Source organism: Dasypus novemcinctus, chromosome 16 (genome assembly GCF_030445035.2).
Source record: "Dasypus novemcinctus isolate mDasNov1 chromosome 16, mDasNov1.1.hap2, whole genome shotgun sequence".
Classification (NCBI taxonomy): Eukaryota; Metazoa; Chordata; class Mammalia; order Cingulata; family Dasypodidae; genus Dasypus; species Dasypus novemcinctus.
The window spans coordinates 36,794,591-36,813,553 of NC_080688.1; the positions used below are offsets into that span (position 1 = coordinate 36,794,591).

The 18,963-nt window shown below is 36.8% G+C and overlaps 1 protein-coding gene across 7 annotated transcripts in view; it reads left to right on the forward strand.

The window, feature by feature from the left end:
• Positions 1-18,963, forward strand: part of GREB1L (GREB1 like retinoic acid receptor coactivator) — a 293,082-nt gene that overhangs the window by 150,312 nt on the left and 123,807 nt on the right. For all 7 annotated transcript variants that reach the window (XR_011645953.1, XM_071208498.1, XM_058277523.2 and 4 more), the window contains exons 5-7: positions 7,891-8,067; positions 14,022-14,198; positions 16,849-16,971. Coding sequence is in view for 6 of the 7 variants with exons in the window: in XM_071208498.1 (XP_071064599.1) it covers positions 7,891-8,067; positions 14,022-14,198; positions 16,849-16,971 (477 nt within the window). In the remaining variant the exon portion in view is untranslated. The remainder of the gene's footprint in view (positions 1-7,890; positions 8,068-14,021; positions 14,199-16,848; positions 16,972-18,963) is intronic.

The following is an 18,963-nucleotide window of genomic DNA, read 5'->3' on the forward strand; positions in this document are numbered from 1 at the left end:
TTTAGTGGTATCCACTGCTATTATCTGACCATCACAGTCTGCTTAATTTTCTGACCATCATAGCCTAGTATGCATGGGTTCTACTTTATCCTGATTAGCCATAGTAAAACTTTTATACCCAAACTGACCTGGACCTGAGGTGATTCCAATGTATAAAACTGGGAGGAGAAAATGGGATGTTTAAATTTCAGGACATTCCCTCTACAAAACTTGAAGTGCAGATAATTTGGGATAAACTAGAGATTCCAATATGAAAAGCCAGATAAATGAGTTTGCATTGTTTGGGGTGTTTTATTTTCTCTTGATTTCCTTCTTAGTTTTTAAATTTAATTTTGTTTTGTTTTGTTTTTAAGGGGAAAAAATTACAGACAGGGGATGAGGAGAGCTGCATACTTCCAAAATCCAGAAGTGGCAAAATAAAAAGCAGCAATCTCTAGCAATTAGTACTTCTACCCTTTGAATTGGGCCTGCTTCTAATATATCATTCAATAAGAATTTGCTTCCATGTTTCCAGATATGATTGGTTTATTTTGCCCAGACTTAACATAATGTATATCTATTTACTATTGATATAATACAGGCCCTTTAAACCTGTGGAGGTGTGGGAGGTGACTGACATCCTTCCACGTACCTGCTTTATATCCATTTTCATGCTCTTTGTTTAATTGTTCAGTAAACTCATTTATCAAGTAACTACTACAAGTTTAAATAGTGCTTAAAATATTTTTGGAGCCTCATCGAGAATCTTGTTAAAAGTTAGAGTTAAGTAGAGCCAGAATAGAAGTTTGAAAGACTAGTTTAGAAATACCAAATTTTATACCAAAAATGGGGAGAGATGTTAAAACTAAAAGCATAGTTTGTAATTTGATAGTCTATAGCTTGTCCTAGTTCTTTTGATGTTAGCTTATTCTAAGGTAGTTCTAACAGTTCTATCACTCAAAGTGAAGGCTAGCCCTGAAACTTTCCTTGTAAAAATAGCAGGGAAATAAGGCTATATAATGCTTGGGCAGGTTTCAGCACACCACCTTCCCTTCGTGGGAAACCTTCTATTTAACTAAGGCTTAAAGGAAGGTAAAGCTATTTTTAGAGGCAATTTAGATAAGCAGATACTTAACACCTGATGGGCTGCTGGGGGTAACCATTCAGATGTAAAATTTGGCTGCTAATTTCTTATGTAAATTTTTGGGCTAGAGTAGGTTCCTACCCTGCTGTGAGGCAGTTGATTGTCTAAAGGAGAGAAGGGCAACCACATTTTAGGCCTCCAAACTCCTTTGATTACTTTAGTTTGTGTTTACAGCTGTTTCAGTAAACTTTCCCCTCCCCTCTTTTAGTTTACTCTATAACCTTCAAGTTGGAGATAATTGGAGAATGCAAATCTGTTTCTGTGAAGTGAAAACCTTGGCTGTTTTCTTAAGGAAAATGCAGATGAAGTTTATTAAAAAAAAAAAAGGCTCTATTATTCTTCCTTTTTCATTAAAATCATTTGCCCTGCAAGAGTCTTGATTTTAGGGCATTTCAGAATTACAGAAAATCAAACTATTTGGGCGCCAGGTTTGTCACTTAAATTGTTATTTGTATGCCCATATTGATAACTTACCTTTCTATCCGTGTGTACAGTAAATAGGCTTAGACCTTTCCTTAGGGCATTCTTTCCTAGATATGTCTGCAGCCTCTAAACAAAAGATCACATCCTGGGATTATTTAAAATGTAATTCAGAATTATTCTGTTGGGGAGTAGTGAGGTCTCTTTTCATTTAGTTTAAGATTTTAATTAAGACTTAATATTTGATAATATTTGATCTCTCAGATTAATAGACATATTTCTAATCGTGAGAAAATACAACTACCTACAACTTTAGGGTCCTACAAATCTTGATATGTAATCACATTTTGTAGTTTTTATTCAGCTACCCACATTCTTTACACACACACAGATACCTAATTTTCCACCTTCAAAAAAAAACTACCTAAACAGTTATGTTTACCAAGTATTTTTTCTTATGTTGTGATAGAGGGAATCCTGTATGATCAATTCTGTGTATAATTAGCTGATCCAAATCCCAAGACAGGGCTTTGGTGGAAATAATAAATAGATATCACAACGAAAGATCATCTCTTTAGTGAATGAGGAGCTTATTCTCAGAATAACTACCGATGAACTTGGGAATGTTTCCTTGATTCTGCAACCTTTTTTTTTTTTTAAGAGGTACTGGGGATTGAACCCAGGACCTCATACATGAAAAGCAGATACTCAATCACTTGCGCTACATCCACTTCCTTTTTTTTTTTTTTTTTTTTTTAAATTTCAGAGATAAAGTCCTTTACCCCTCATGGACAGCAGGCCAGAAGAGTCCTCCTTGCGCTGGTTCCCCTTGGCTCCCCAAGTCCCATGGGCTATGTCAGATGGGCCCAGGTGGCTGCTGTACACACAAGTCTGTGTTACACCTGAGTGCGGACCTCGAGTTTAGGGGGCCTACAATTTTATAAAGGAGCTCTGCAACCGTTTTGACCTTGAATTGGTTTCCTCCTAAGCCTGTTATGAGAGACAGCCTTACCTTCCATTTCTCTTTTCTCTTTCCTCTTAATTAAAAAGTCTGTGTGACTTGTGTTGGTGAGTAACTAGCGGACAAGAGAAAAAAACAGAACATTTTAAAATAATAGAGTTTATTTTTTAGAACAGTTTTAGATTTACAGAACAATTGAGAAGGTTATACAGAGTTCTTTATATATCCTTTCACAGTTTCCCCTTTATTAACATCTTACCTAGCACGAAACATTTTTTATAATTAATGATCAATACATTATTATTAACGTAAGCTCATAGTTTATTATTTCCATTTTCTGTTCCAAGAGCCCCTCCAGGGTAGCATATTACATTTAGTTGTTATGTCTCCTTAAGTTCTTCTTGGTTGTGACAGTCTCTCTGACTTCCCTTGTTTTTGATGACTTTAATAGTTTTGAGGAATACTGGTCTGGTATGTTATAGGATGACCTTCTGTTGGAATTTTTGTGATGTTTTTCTCCTGATTAAACTGGAGTTATAGATTTTGTGAAGAAAGATCACAGAAGTGAAGTGCCACTTTCATCACATGGTATGGAGGGTATATACTGTCAACATGATTTATGACTGTTGATGTTGACCTTGGTCACCTGGCTGAGGTAGTGTTTGTCAGGTTTCTTTACTCTCCCCTCTGCTATTTTCCATACTTTCTTTGGAAGGAAATTACTAGGTTCAGCCCACATTTAAGGAGTGGGGAGTTATTCTCCTTCTCCTTTATAAAGGACAGTATATCTACATAATTTATTTGGAATTCTTCTATACAGGAGACGTGTCTTTTTCCCCATATTAATTATTTTATTCAGTCATTTATTTATGTCAGAATTGACTCGTGGATATCTATTTTTTACTTCGGGCTATAATCCAATAAAACTTTATTTTCTTGCTCAAGTTGTTCCGGCTTTGGTGGTTGGGAGTCTTTCAGTTGGCTTCTATATTCCTTGAATATACCACCACCATTGTGGCAGTGGTGTTTGTTTGTTTGTTTGTTTGGTTTGGTTTTTGAACATAAAATTGTGTGTTTACTCTTTCATTGCCACAGGTACTACTTAGAAAAATTTTAAAGAGAAGGATCCTAAAAAATATGCTTCCCAAAGAATCCAGTTGTTTAATAATAGTTATTGTTGACCTCTAGTTTTCCCCATATCATGAAGGGAAAACTATCAAAGGCTGTAGTACTCAAAACTATTTGTGCTTCTTCACCTGAGTGGACTAGGTAGTTTTCACTTTGCCACGCCAGTACTCTGAAATAATCATTCTCCCACAGAAAACCCTGCTTTCTTCCAACACTCACCATACTGTGCCTTCTTGACTCCATTTCTGCTTGATACACAACCAGATTTGTACTTTCTCCCTTAATCTCCGTTTTGCCACAATGTCAATACATTGCAATCCTTGAGAAAACTCATCAGTAGTGCCACTCCCTGAGAGTTGCTTTTGTGGTTCGCAAATCCAAGGTTTTAAGGATTCATCAGCAAATATGAGATAGGTGGGTGCTGATGTATTATGGGGCTGTGTGCCCAGGCTGGAAAGGGCCCAGGGATGTCAGATGTTAGGTCATGGCAAGAAGGGAAAAGGAAGATGTTACAGGGGAGTGTCGGACATCAGACTGCAGGAAGCTGAAGCTTAATATACGAGTCAGAGAGGTGTTAAGGAGGATGAAGGAGCATCTAACTTGGAGTCAAAAGGCCTAGATTCTGGTACCCACCTTTCTGATTACTGGGTATTTGACTTTCAGCGTTTCTCTTAACCCCTCTGGGCCCTAGTTTCCTCATTTGCATATTAAAGAGATTGTTCCCTAATCTTTGAGTCCCAGACCTTTCCAAAGTAGTATATGGTCTTTCAAACCCCTTAGGGACTTAAAAACTAATTTTGTCTTTACATGTGATGTAATTAAAGAACTGATTTCAAGTAGAAAGTATTTATTTTAGATCCATTTATGAATATGCTCTTTGCTATTATTCATGCTGGACAAGAAAAGTTTTTACCTTTTCTCGTTTGTGAAATGCTGTTGAATTAGCTTTAAATTGATTATATAAGAAAAAGCATGTTTTGTTGACAAATTAAAAAATAAAATATTATACCTTTTTTTGGAGAGGAGGACCAAATGTATAGTATATCTTTTCCAGCACCAAAATAAAAAAGTCAAAATCTACTTTTAATACCCAAATTTTGGAATTTCTACATTTTAGGATTAAACAGATACATTAATTTATTTTTATAATTTTTGGATTTTAACTCTATATCATGAGGTAAGAGAAAGTTTGAGACTGCTGTTTGCAGGACGAAAGATGTCTTTCCCCAAGCCCTCAAATGTGAAAAGACCAACTGTATTATAATCACTGCATTTTAATCTTTTTCAGATTTATCCTCTAGTATCTTATAAACATATTGGTGCATTTTACAGAATCTTATAATTTGATGAGTGAGGATGGGTCATGAGTTTAACTTTTTTTTTTTTTTTTAGATTTATTTATTTATTTCTCTCCCCTTCTCACCCCCTGTCCCGGTTGTCTGTTCTTTGTGTCTATTTGCTGCATCTTCTTTGTCCGCTTCTGTTGTTGTCAGCAATACGGGAATCTGTGTTTCTTTTTGTTGAGTCATCTTGCTGTGTCAGCTCTCCACGTGTGCAGCGCCATTCCTGGGCAGGCTGCACTTTCTTTTGCTCTGGGCAGCTCTCCTTACAGGGCACACTCCTTGTGTGTGGGTCTCCCCTACGTGGGGACACCCCTGCGTGGCACGGCACTCCTTGCACACATCAGCACTGCGCATGGGCCAGCCCCACACGGGTCAAGGAGGCCCAGGGTTTGAACCGCAGACCTCCCATGTGATAGACGGACGCACTAACCACTGGGCCAAGTCCGCTTCCCTTTAACTTTTATATTAGCAAAAAAAAATATTTAGTAGTCATGTTTGTAAAATTACTTATTTTTGTATTCTTTAATCCAGTCAGTGTTCTCTGAGTTTCCCATCTTTAAATAATAGTCCATTATTTGTATAAACCAGGGTTTTGTTTTTGTTTTAAGATTTATTTTATTTATTTATCTCTCCCTGCCCCATCATTGTTTGCATTTGCTGTGTCTGTTTGTTGTGTGCAGGTCTTTTTTTTTTTTTTTTTTTTCAGGTAACAGGAACTGAACCCAGGACCTCCCATGTGGGAGGGAGGAACCTAATCACTTGAGCCACCTCTGCTCCCTGCTTTGTTGTGTCTTTCATTATGTTTTCCTTCATGTGTCTCTTTTTGTATCATCTTGTTATGTCTGCTTGCCATGCCAGCCTGTTGCATTAGCTCACTGTCTTGCTTGTCTTCCTCAGGAGGCACCAGGAGCCAAACCCAGACCCCGCCCACCCCACCCCCATGTGATAGGCGAGAGCTCAATCACCTGAGCCACATCTGCCTCCCAAATCAGGGGTTTTTAACCAGGGATTCACAGACCCCCAAGGGTCTATGGAAAGATTTCTGGAGGTCTCTGAGCTAAAATTGAAAATTCAAAAACACATTATTCTTGTGGGGACGTGTTGGTACAGTTGTGATATATTTATAAATAATGCACAGTGTGGACTTGACTTAGTGTTCCATGTATCCACAGGCTCCAAAAATTTTGTTTGTAAACTGAGTAAATAATGTAATTCATATATATAAATGACTATTTTTCAAATAAATATAGATGATACTATGAATGATAAAATGCAGGTTCATTTAAAATTGTTAAAGAATTCGTAATAACTTAGATATTTTTCTCAAGGGGTGGAAAGTAAAAGTTAAATTTGAATTTTTTAATGGTAAAAGTAGATCTACAAGCTGAAATGATTGAGACACATTGCCTTGATCATTTTAATCTTCCTTCTGTTGACTTTGTAATTCCATTATATTTGCTTTTGAGGTTTGATGACCAATAACCATATAATTATTTATATGCACCACACTTTCAAGTAATGTTTTGATAGTGTTTTCTTTTTTATTTCTCATCTGCTGACTGATGACATCCAGCCATTACTTGACATTTTGTTACAGTCACAATATGAGTTGATGCTTTTAGGAATAATCTCTCATGGATCTTCCCAACTTTATATTGGGCAGGGGTGATGATTATCTCTTCAGGTTTGTGTGGAGAGTAAGGTGTCCCTCCTCCCCCGTGCTCCCACAACTCCCTGAAATAGCATTTATCATACTTTTATTCAGCCTTTCTTGGTTGCAAATGATAGACACCCAATTCAAACTAGCTTTGATAAAATGAAGAAATTATTGGAAGGATTCCAAAGCAAAATATTTCACGACCAAGCCATAGGAAAGGCAGACTGCATCTGGGCTTCAGGGATTCAAACATTGCCAGAGCACTCGCCCTTGGCTTCCTGCCTCTGCTGACAGGCTTTTCCCACATGGCCAGGAACGTGGCTGCTAACAGGGTCTGCCAAACCATGTCCTTCCTGGCTCCATGTTCATAATTCACAGGGGAAAGTTCTGATTGGCTTGACTTAGGTCAGGTGCCCACCCCTAGGCCAATCAGCTATAGTGGATAAGGTGGGATATTTAAGTAGCCCAACCTGGGTCAGGTGCCAGCTCTTAGGTCATCCTGGAATATCATAACTCTCTACGGGACTTCATGATTAGTGTTCAGGAAGGATCGCCTCCTAAGAGATGTGGAGAGGGGCACCAAGCAGCAGAACAATAGCTCGTTTTGTGGTGGTCCTTGTACATTCTTCCAGTAGACTACAGTGTGAATTCTTAGAGAAAAATATGTGTTGTTGCCCTCTTTATCCCCAGGTCTCAGACCGCATCTGTTGCTAATGTTTGCTGAATAAATAATGACCTAATGAATTAATGTATGGTATACAAAATAGTTATGCAAGATTTATGTGTTATGTCATTTCATATCTAGTGAAAATAATCTAACAGTTCTGAGTTCTACTTTCAGCCCATTCTTTTATGAATCACCAAACTGAGCTTCATTTTCTTTCTCTGTGAAGTAGAGAGAATCTCTGTTCTATGATTGTCCTTGTTGTCAAGAAGTGAATTTGCATTGAAAGTAAAAATTCCTAGATAGCCCTCTGTGTGTGCTTTCCAAATTTTGCTGTGCATTCATCATTGCCTTACTATTGTCTAAAAATAATCAAGTCGTTAATATTAGCTGAACCAGATGGAAATATCTCTTCTGAGTGCCTTTTCGACTCTGCTCAGAGGAACATATACAATAGTTTTGTTTTCTGGTTGGAGTAAATGGACTTTAAATTTTGTCTTTAATAGTTATTCCCATAGGAAAATATACTCTCCAAAAGCGTTTGAGATAAACCCTTCCTAAACATTTCATTGTGTCCTTTTTATCTGTTTTTAGGTTTTTGTCAAGCAGGAAAGGATTTGCGTTTGGTATCGCTGTGTATGGAACAAATTGACATCCCAGCAGGATTCCTGCTGGTGGGAGCCAAATCTCCCAATCTTCCTGAACACATCCTAGTTTGTGCTGTAGACAAACGATTCCTACCAGATGATCATGGAAAAAATGCACTTTTAGGTGAGTATTTTACATCTATAAAATCTCTTCCACTATGAGGAATTAAAACACAAGTTTATTTTTAAAATATCGCAGAATATTTTTAAATCAAAGAATTAGATGGGGATTATATCATTTAGTTTAAAAAGGAAACACTTTTTTACTTTTTGTAATTTCTTAAAAATTAGTTTTAATTTTTTATTCTTCTCATAACACTTGCCTTAACTAGGCGATTTTTTGACCAGACTTTGAAGGGTAGCATATTAACAATCTATCAAAAGTTAATATTTATAAAACAAAGTAGAATTCACTCTTCATAAACTAACTTTTGTGATCTGGAACTAATGTCAGTCATTTCTCATTTATTCATATGTGCTATGTGTGGTTTTTCAATGCTACCCATTATTCCTATCTACACTTGAATGGTGTGCTTCTCATTTTATATTTAGCATTTGTTCACCCAAAATAAGTAGGAATATAAACATGGTGTAAAATATATAACTGTCTCAAAACTCAGTGTTTCACTTTCTGATATTACTTAGAGCCTGGGCTTTTTCATAGCAGAGCTTCCACACAGTTTGGGAAATAACGAAGAGTGGATTCTACGTTTATCATTTTTATTTAATAATCAAAAGGACAGATAGGGATCTGGTGGTTCCACTTCAAGATATATACACAAAAAAAGGAAAATCAGGGTCTCAAACAGATACTTGTCCACCAGTGTTCATGGCAGCATTGTTCACAGTAACCAAAAGGTGGGAACAACCCAAATGTCCATCAAGAAGTGAATGGATAAACACAAGGTGGTACGTTCACATGATGGAATATTATTCAGCCATAAGAAAGCATGAAATTCTAAGACATGCTACCACATGGAAGAAACTTGAGAACGTTATGCTCAGTGAAATAAGCAAGGCACTTAAGGACAAATATTGTATGATGTCACATATAACCGAAATCTAGAGTCTCAGATACAGAAAGTAGATTAAGTTACAGGGGATGGAAGAAGCAGGGGGAGGGGGAATATATGTTTGGTGGATATGGAGTATTTGTAAATAAAGTTAATTTTAAAAAGAAAGAAAAAAATTCTTAAAAAAGAAATATGATTTCTAAAATAAATCCAAAAGATTCAGTAAAATGTTTGTATCATAAAATCAAGGACTTCTTCTAAAATAATGTGTTGATCTTATAAAGCAAGCATACCAGAGATGCCCTTTGTATTTGTTTAACAAGAAAAACGGTTTTAATTACCCTGTTTGAACTTAGAAAAGTAAACCAATAGATAGGGTAATCATATAATACATGGTCCAAACCTTGGGGAGTTAAAAAAAAAAAAAAGGACAAATAGGATAATAAGAGGGTTCGAGAGGTTTATTGTTTTTTTCTTTTTAGAGAATTTGTAGGTTTACAGAAAAATCATGCTTAAAATATAGAATTCCCATATACCACCCTGTTTTTAACACTTTGAATTAGTGTGGTACATTTGTTACAATTCATGAAAGAATATTTTTATAAATGTACTGTTACCTATGATCGACCATTTACAATAGGGTTCACTGTGTTGTATAGTCCTATATTTGTTTATAAATGTTCTTGTAACATATATACAACCTAAAATTTCACCTTTTAACCACATTCAAATATATAATTTGGTCCGTTATTTACAGTCACAATGTCGTGCCACCATCCATTACAAAATTCATTGCTGTTTTTGCTGCTTTGTTCCTCTAGAGTCGTTTTTATTTCTTAGAATTTCTCTTACCATAGATGGAATCAGATAGATGTTTTAGGCACAAATATCATATCAGTAAAAAGGAAAAAGAAGAGGACAAGGAATTCAAATGTTGTATTGATTGTGTCTGTATGTTCATTTGTTTAGTTTGATGCATTCTTTCTAGTTATAAAATGTCATCAAGAAGCCTAGAAAATGAAAACTCTGGAAATGCATTGGTCAATACCCTGAGTCAGAAAATGACCTTGCACATTCCTTAAATTAGTTCAGATCCTTTTTCTGGTTATTTTTCATAAGACTCTTCTTTTTCAAAAAAAAAGGTTTATTTATTTATTCTCCCCCCTTCCCCTCCTCCCACTCCACTGTTTTTGCCGTCTGTGTTGTCTTCTCTTTTCATTTTCTCTCCTCTAGGATTCACTGGGATTCAATCCTGCAGACCTCTGATGGGGAGAGAGGTTCCCTGTCCATTGCACCACCTCGGTTCCTGGTTTCTGCTGCACTTCACCTTGACTCTCCCCTTGTCTCTCTTTTGATGTGTTATCATCTTGCTGCGTGACTCACTTGTGTGGGCACTGGCTCATCACATGGGCACTGGTTTGCCATGTGGGCATGCTTTCTCTTCTTTTTCACCAGGAGGCCTCAGGGATCGAACCAGGTCCTCCCATATGGTACGCAGAAGCCCTATCACTTGAGCCACATCCACTTCCCAAGGCTCTTCTTAATTAAAGAATATTTTCACTTTGCTTTTCTTGTAGTGAAGTTGAGCAGATTTTTAATTTAGAAACCTTAGGTTAGAGCTCAGGTTAACAAAGGTCTGACTATTCATTTGTTCATTCATCCATCTGGCAGTATTTATTCAAAATGTACTCTGTGACAGAAATCATACCAGGCTGTAATGTAGGAATACAAAAATTATAAGACACTGCCCTTTCTCTCATAGAGCTTGCAACCTGGTAGTGTGTGGTAGAAAGATGTTGGCAGGCTTCCCTTTAGTGTTTGAAAAGCATCAGAGTCTCATCTAATGGGACAGATGAGATATAGCTCTCGTTACAGAGATAGAGAAATCTCTCAATTCCTTTTGCTCAATGATTCTTTGTGACAGAGTAGTCCTCTTAGAATATATCATGGAAAGGACACAGAAAACACCATCAGAATAACAGATTTCTTAATCTGGTGGAATCAGAAATATGAAGGCCAAAAACCATGGGCTTTGGAATCAGTAGACCTGGGCTTAAATCCCAGTTCATCACCACTACTTTCAAAAACTTGGGCCAGCTTTGTAACCAATTTAAGTCTCAGAGCCCTCCTCTGTATAAGGAATGAATCACGTCTAATTGCAGGGGTGTGAAGATCAGTGAGATTATGTTTCTAAGGCACTCACTGAGCACAGTGCCTGGAACACAGTACTTGCTCATTAAATGGTAGTTATTCTGCTATAATATTTATTAAATAGCTTTATAGTCTTGCAACTTTGCTTACTTCCTCTAGCCTTGTAAATTGGCATAATTTTTCACTTGCCACTTCTCCAAGTAAAAGTACAGTGCAACAAAATAGTAGAAGTTTTTTCTTAGGTAAGCATATTTTTGTTAGTATTCTATTGTCCGGAAGTTAAATTCACCTGACATTTCTTACTTGTGACAGATGACTTTAGTATGTATAAAGATATATTGGGAAAAAAATTTTAAGCTTCAGATATTTTAGAATCCCTGTGGACTCCAATATCAATCTGTCTAAATTTTTATATAAATCATACAGATTCCAAAGACTGTGGGGAAATTGATTTTAAAAAATATTGATCCAGTTGGCAATGCAAGTACCCCAAATCTACCATGCAACTGGAAGATTTGATTGCCAGAAAAACTGGAAAGGTAATTTGGCTGTAAGAGGTGTTATTTTTGTTATTAATGTTAACAAGAACTTTGAACAGATAAAATCTCTCTTGAACCAAGGCTAATACTGAAACGTACAGAATTTTAAAAATGGACTGTAGGAGTCTAGCTCTTTAACATTGTTAACTTTTATCATTAATAAGAAGGTTCTCTTCTTCGTATATTATCCAGATCCATTGCTTTTTTCCTCCTCCCACTTTCTTGCTTTTCCCCTAAGAAAATTGGCAGAGGAAAAGATAAAAGATAAAACTCAATCTCAGTAATTTGTTCATTCTCACTAATCTTTTATGAACTACATGGACCTTTCAGATAAGTATAACTTGGGGGAATTGCCCTTTATTATTTCTGCTGAAAGTTTCTTCTAGAGCTTTTCCTGTATTTTGGGTGTGCTAACTCTGCCTCACAGCTGAGGCAGTTTCTTATCAAGGGATGATGATCACACAGAATAAAACTACATGAGGGCAGGGGCTTTATCTGTTTTGTTCATTGCTGAAACCCTTGTGCCTAAAATGGTATCTAGCATGTACAGTACAGTAAGTATTTGTTAGATGGGTGGATGGATGGATGGATGGACAGCCAGGTGGATGGACAGATAGATAAATGACTTCAGGAACTTGGTGAACTAGGTATCCATTGACAACTTTTTTTCATGGTATTGGGCAAATGGCCACATCTTCTCAAATACAGTGTATCTCTGAATAGTTAGATAAATAGATAGATAGATAGATACTTTGAAAGTTATAGGACAGTTTTAAAAATAGTATAAGACCCATACAGCACATGTCAATATACCCACCACTCAGATACCTAGATCCACCAAACTTTTTATATTTTACCACATTGTCCATATCATTCTATCTATCCATCTATGTGTCAATCCATCATCTCTGATTATATTTCAAGTAATTTGCCTAGTTATATTAATGTTTATAGTTCCAGAAAGTGACAGTAATAAACTTGTAACTCTGTGTCACTGATAGAGGTTGTAACTATCTGGTTCACCACTCTCAGGGTTTAGCACAATGCCGTGCCTGGCATATAGGAGGTGCTCAGTAAGTGATTATTAAATGAATAATAATACATTGGGCTGCCCATGTATAAATGCTCTGATTGTCAGCATTCTGAGATTGGAACATTGGGAGATATTGTCTTTAATCCTCGTGAACTTTTTTTTCCTTCTCTCCTTACATATCTTTCTTAATTGTCTAACAGTTTGCTTTGGGAGGTTAAGAAGACTGTATCACTTCACTAGTGAATTTATTTTCAGTTAATTATATGGACATAGAACTATTGTATTTAAACAATTTAGAATGCCCTTTCTTTCTTGTTTACAACTTTTGTCTCCTTGTTCACCTATGTGTCAATAAATGAGTTGTGTCCACATCAGATGCAACCAGAGGAACCCACTCTTACTGTCTACCTTTTTCTCTGTGTATGAAAGGGGACTGAAAAGTTGATATCCAGTAAATCAAAGCATGGCTACTCATCTTCCCAGCCTTCTCCATTTTTTTTTTTTTTTGTGCCCCTTGCTCCAAGCAGGTCAATGAGAGTTTAATTTTGTTTAATTAGTCTAAATGAGGAAATGTTTGGATGTTCGAACCAAAGAAATAAGCCGATTTGAATAAAGAGGAGATGGGAATCCCTGAAATTTGGGTCAGAAAATATAACCAGGTCTCACAGAGCCTGGAGAGCTGACAGTGCCGAGTGTGTACATCTCTGTCCCTGCTCTGCTACTTCCTCTCAGTGCAGCTTCCTCCTCATGGTTCTTAGTTTCTTCTCTCCCACATTTTTAGCTTCCATGTGTTTGATGTTGCCCCAGCTCTGGTTCCAATTTTACAAAACCATATAAATCCATGGTCCAGGACCATCTGACTTACTCTTGTTAATTTATTTCACAATTCCAGGAGAGACTCCGGCTGGCTCAGACTGAGATAAACAGGTCCAGAATTTAATCCGTTGTGGCCATGGAGGCAGGTTCACTTGGTCTATAGGGCAGAGAACCAGACCTAGGACCTCAGGGACTTGAGGAAGGGAGTGTGGGGGGAGGAATAGTGCACGTCTCTGGAACCAAACTTCCTCTTTTATTTTGTCAACTATTAAATTTTGTTACATGATACTGTTCAGTTTATTTCCCTGTTACCCTTTAGGGGCAGTATTTAAATTCTTTCTAGTCTTGTACTATTATAAAATAACTCTGATAAAAATTTTTCTGTATTTTTTTTCTTGTTTTGAATTATTTCTTTGAAATTGGGAAGTTATTTGGTCAAAGAATGTGAGTATTTCTATGCTTTTTATATGTAAGTGTTGTTATCAATTTACAAGGCTACCAGTAACTTTGGTTTTCTGAATTTCAGGGTTTTCTGGAAACTGTATCGGCTGTGGAGAAAGAGGATTTCGGTATTTCACAGAATTTTCCAACCACATTAACTTGAAGCTCACCACCCAGCCAAAGAAGCAGAAGCACTTAAAGTACTACCTAGTCAGAAGCTCCCAGGGTGTACTGTCAAAGGGACCTCTTATCTGCTGGAAAGGTAGAGTCAATTTCCAAGAGAGAAAGGAATGGGGAGTAGAGATGTTACTATGGTGACAAGTTATCCATAGAAGGTGTTATAGATAAACATCCCAAGTTCAGAAGGCTATCCAAAAAATTAAAGCCCTCCAGTAGTTCCTTTATATTTTTAGTAAATACTATTCAAATTTAGGAAAAGCAAATGTCTCTATTTGTACTTTCCTTTTGGGGGTGTGGTGGAGTACAGCCCTTGGGGAGAAAATGGGCTATTTTTAGCTCTTTGTCATTTAAAGAGGACCCCAAAGTGTCAGTTCCCAGGTCAGATAGTCTTTTTTACTTTATTAACGTTCTTTTGTAATTCTATAGTGTCTACCTATCTGTACTTTCTATTTAATGAGACCTAAACATACTTTGAATAAATAGTATTCACTTAGTTATTCCTGGAAAAATGCACCAATAAGCTGACAAAGGTGTGTTTTTTTTTTTAAGTAAGGAGGAACTTGACTTACTTGTGTGTAGATAAGAATCACGTTAAAATTTCACAGCTTCTTGGGCTTGAAAATAATTGGCACAAGTTCTATTCATTATTTATTCTATTAATCCTTATTTAATCTTTCTTGTATTTAATCTTTATTCTATTATACTTAATGTTTATTGAGCGGTTTCTTAGATGCTCAGATCCACACTTCTCATATAATAATAGTCTTTAATATTTCTGTTTGTTGTATGTACAAGATTTTTACCTCCATGAAAAAAATAGCCTAATAAATATAAATTGCAATGGCAGATTTGTCTCTGAATCCTTCAGAGTAATTACTCTTTGTTGTATTTGAAATGACATTATATAGTTCCTTAGGAAATGGTTACATGCTCCAAGGCAGGTATCATCAGAACTTGAAGCATGTGACCATCGAACCATAATCATGGTAAATTATAGATAACTGTTTATCCTATTAAAGTCTGAAGAATTTTCCTCTGGAAAAGTAGTTTTGAATGTCATGACCTCTAGCAAAGGAATAATAATAGAATGGGTATTACCTGCCTACCTTTTAACTTTCTCATTTAGCTTTTGTTTGGTTGCATAAAACATTTTTAACTTCTTATTTAGTGCTCAGTGGTAATTCATCTTTCTGTTAAAGAATGCCTTTTAGGGAGTAGCTTATGAGACAGTGATCCTGGATGGTTTCTGAAGCCTTGCATTTATACCAATTGCTTTTTTGGAATTGGAATGATGTATGTATTCTTATACATGTATAAAAACATATGCAGATCAGTGTACATATATACATCTGATGCATAATGTGGAGATATATTAATACTTTTAGGCAAAAGTCAAATACCTCTTGGAAGATCATAACATAGAAGAAGTTTATAGAAAACTGCCTCCAACCTTTGAATGTATCTGATAAGCTTGTAAACCCTCTAAAGGACCCTCCTTAATCAACTTTGTCATAGACAACCATTTATATTCCTTTTTGACATGTTCTCACACCTTTTTTTTTTAAAGATTTATTTTTTTCTCTCCCCTTCCCTCCCCGCCCCCCCCCCCCAGTTGTCTGCTCTCTGTGTCCATTCACTGTGTGTTCTTCTGTGACCGCTTCTATCCTTATCAGTAGCCCTGGGAATCTGTGTTTCTTTTTGTTGTGCCATCTTGTTGTGTCAGCTCTCCGCGTGTGCGGTGCCATTCCTGGCCAGGCTATACTTTCTTTCGCGCTGGGCGGCTCTCCTTATGGGGCCCACTCCTTGCTCGTGGGGCTCCCCTACGTGGTGGACACCCCTGCGTGGCAGGGCACTCCTTGTGCACATTAGCACTGCGCATGGGCTAGCTCCACACGGGTCAAGGAGGCCTGGGGTTTGAACCACGGGCCTCAGTGTGGTAGGTAGACTCCCTATCCATTGGGCCAAGTCCGCTTCCCATGTTCTCACACCTTTAGAGACAAATATAACATATAGCATAGTTTGGTTGGAAGTTAAATCCCCACAGTCCGTCATAGAACTCACAATTTTACACAGATCAATACAAAGTACTATTAAACTGTTGTACCAGAGACCCGTTAATAGCCACTTACTTAAAATGAGGCTTGATGTTACATGGCCAGTGATCATCTTGAATATTCTCTATTTCCTTTAATAACAATTAAAAACACATTTGAGCATTTCTAAAATTTTTTTCCTGCCTATGAATTTTTCTTCGCTTCTGCTTGTGACATAAATTAAGGTTAAGTAGAGAAGGTTGAGTCAGCATAGATGGATTCTAGGTTACTGCTCCACACTTTTAAATCAGTAATGGACAGGAGGTTAACTGGTGTTTGAAAGCTTATTGGGATTTTATAAATTATTGATATTTTAGCTTCAGTCTTATCCATAAAATTAGCATGACTGTATTGGATATGAGTTAATTTCCCCCTGGGAAGGAGTCTGTGGGGAACAAAGGTCTGGTTGTTCTTTGTAATCATTTCTTTCCTTCCAAACATGACATCTGGCCCTAGGAAAAAGAACTGCATTCAGGAGCTTGAACTGTGTTGGAGTCAAGATTGGGGAAAGGGGGAACTCTAACAAGGAAAATGGTCACAACTTAAGGAGCAGCAATTTATTTTAGAGATTGTTCCCCTGTCATCTGTTTTATTAAAATGTTGGTCTACTCATATAATGTGATCCTTACTCCTTTGCAGAATGTAGAAGCCGACAATCTTCTGCTACTTGTCACTCTATTAAACCAAACTCTTCATTGTCATCAACTGTGACCTCAGAAAATGGAACAACTAATGGATACAAATCAGGATTCATTCAGACAGGTATGGAGGGGGTTCTTTCTTTTGGAATTTCAAGCTACAGTTGCACATTTAATGAGGCATTTAAAACTTACTGTTGGCTAATTTGAATAGAGATGTTTAAAACAGAGGTATTATTTGAGTTACTAGTAGAATGAGAACTCAGCATTGAAATGGGTCAGTCTGTGGCCAGGATCTAAAGCCAGACAGTACTGCCAGTGCTAGTCAGGAATTCAGAAAGTGATGTTGGTGGAAAGTCGAGCTCCAGCATAAGACCTAACTCTAGGGAGGACCTCTCTGGCAGTGGCAATAGATGGAAGTCTAGACATGAAGGAAATCTGCACTAAGCTCTCCGGTGGAGGTATTAGGTACATCCTCATGAAGACTGGAGCTCCAGGGTAGGACTCTAACTGAGCCCAGAGAACATTATAGGGAGCAGTGCATGGATTTGTACAGAGTCAGGCCCCAAGGTTTAGTCTTAGATCACAATGGAGGAAACCCTGATCTAGTTTCTAGGTGTGCAGGGTAAGGGCTGGAATACCAGTAGCCAGATAAAATCTAAGTGCCTGAAACTAGATTACAATATAAGAACAGGATCAACAGAATAGCTGATCTGATACTGAGCAGATAAGCTACTAGTCTAAGGTTTCTAAAAATTCCTCTAGTATAGAGGACTGCTCTGGCACAGTCCCTGAGGGCAGGGTAAGGCTGCAGGTGGGATTTCATGGTTCAGGTGACTGGAGGCTATAAATGAAAAGACGGCTACAAAAGGAATTTGAGAAAACTACTCAGAACCCACCTAGGTTATATCTTAGGCAAGAAGAAAAGCCTTTTAAAGGAGTTTGCGAATTTTTTTCCAGTTCACTTGTTTTTGGAAGTGCCATTTTACTGATATGATATGAAAACTTCATAGCATTTATGCATTAACTTTGCCAATGTCCACTCAACCAAACAAGGTGAAAAGAAGACTGTCTTCATTCATTTCACTATTAGAATAACTCTTTCAAATTTATATGAAATTCTGGTGAGCTGGTAAATTGCTTTTCCTCATTTTCAAGTTGCAAGTGATTATTAGAATATCTTGGCAATGCTAGCAACAATAATAAAATCTAACTTTCTTTGAGGATACTTCTTGCTATCTGCCAGCACTTAACTAAATCTATTTATCCTAGATTAAAAATTCTAACTTTTAAACTGTCTAGGAGATTTAGATACAGGCTGTGAGCTAAGAGGAAAGGGTATTTCTCTTTAGAATAAATGAGAGAACATCATGTCACTAGGTATTCAAGAAAGAAAAGGGTTGGCATTTGGCTTTTGGCATTGAAAGGTTAGCTTTCATTAAAATAATGACAAACCCACAAGTCTGTCCTAGAATATTATTTTAGTAATTTGATTGATTCCAGCGTATCTCTGCTGCCATTAGACCTTGGGCTAATAAAATCTAATTTTAAAATGGTGGTATTAGTAATATTAACTTCATTCCAGTGAAAACTTAATAAATGTTTATTATGTTTAAGAACCTTGTTAGAAACTGTAAGGCAAGATTCCAGTACTTGGCTTATGACTACAATGATTTTAAAAACTACTCTTGTAAGGGATATAAAGCACAATAAAACACGTTACCTTTACTAAGAAGGATATGTGGCTATAACAATAACCAGTTGTAAATGAAAATAATGAAAAGATATTAAGATGTTAATAAGGAGTGTTTAAGTTTTAATTATACAAGGAAATATATTTTGATAACAAATGTTTCTCTGAGTAGAGGATATCAAGATTTAGGATTTGGCAAAGACTTTCAGTTGTCATGAAGAGACAAAGGCAGGGAGGGAGTGGAAGGGAATTGATTGACTCATAGTGAGCACAAGTAGCCAAGTATATGTCAGTATTTTTGAGTGTCCCTTGTGGGAGTGTATGGGGTAATTTGACCATGAAATTTGTTATTAACAATTTTAGGCCGAATCCAGAAAATTTAATTATTAGGAAGTGCCTTCAAAACTGAGGATTTGTATCTAA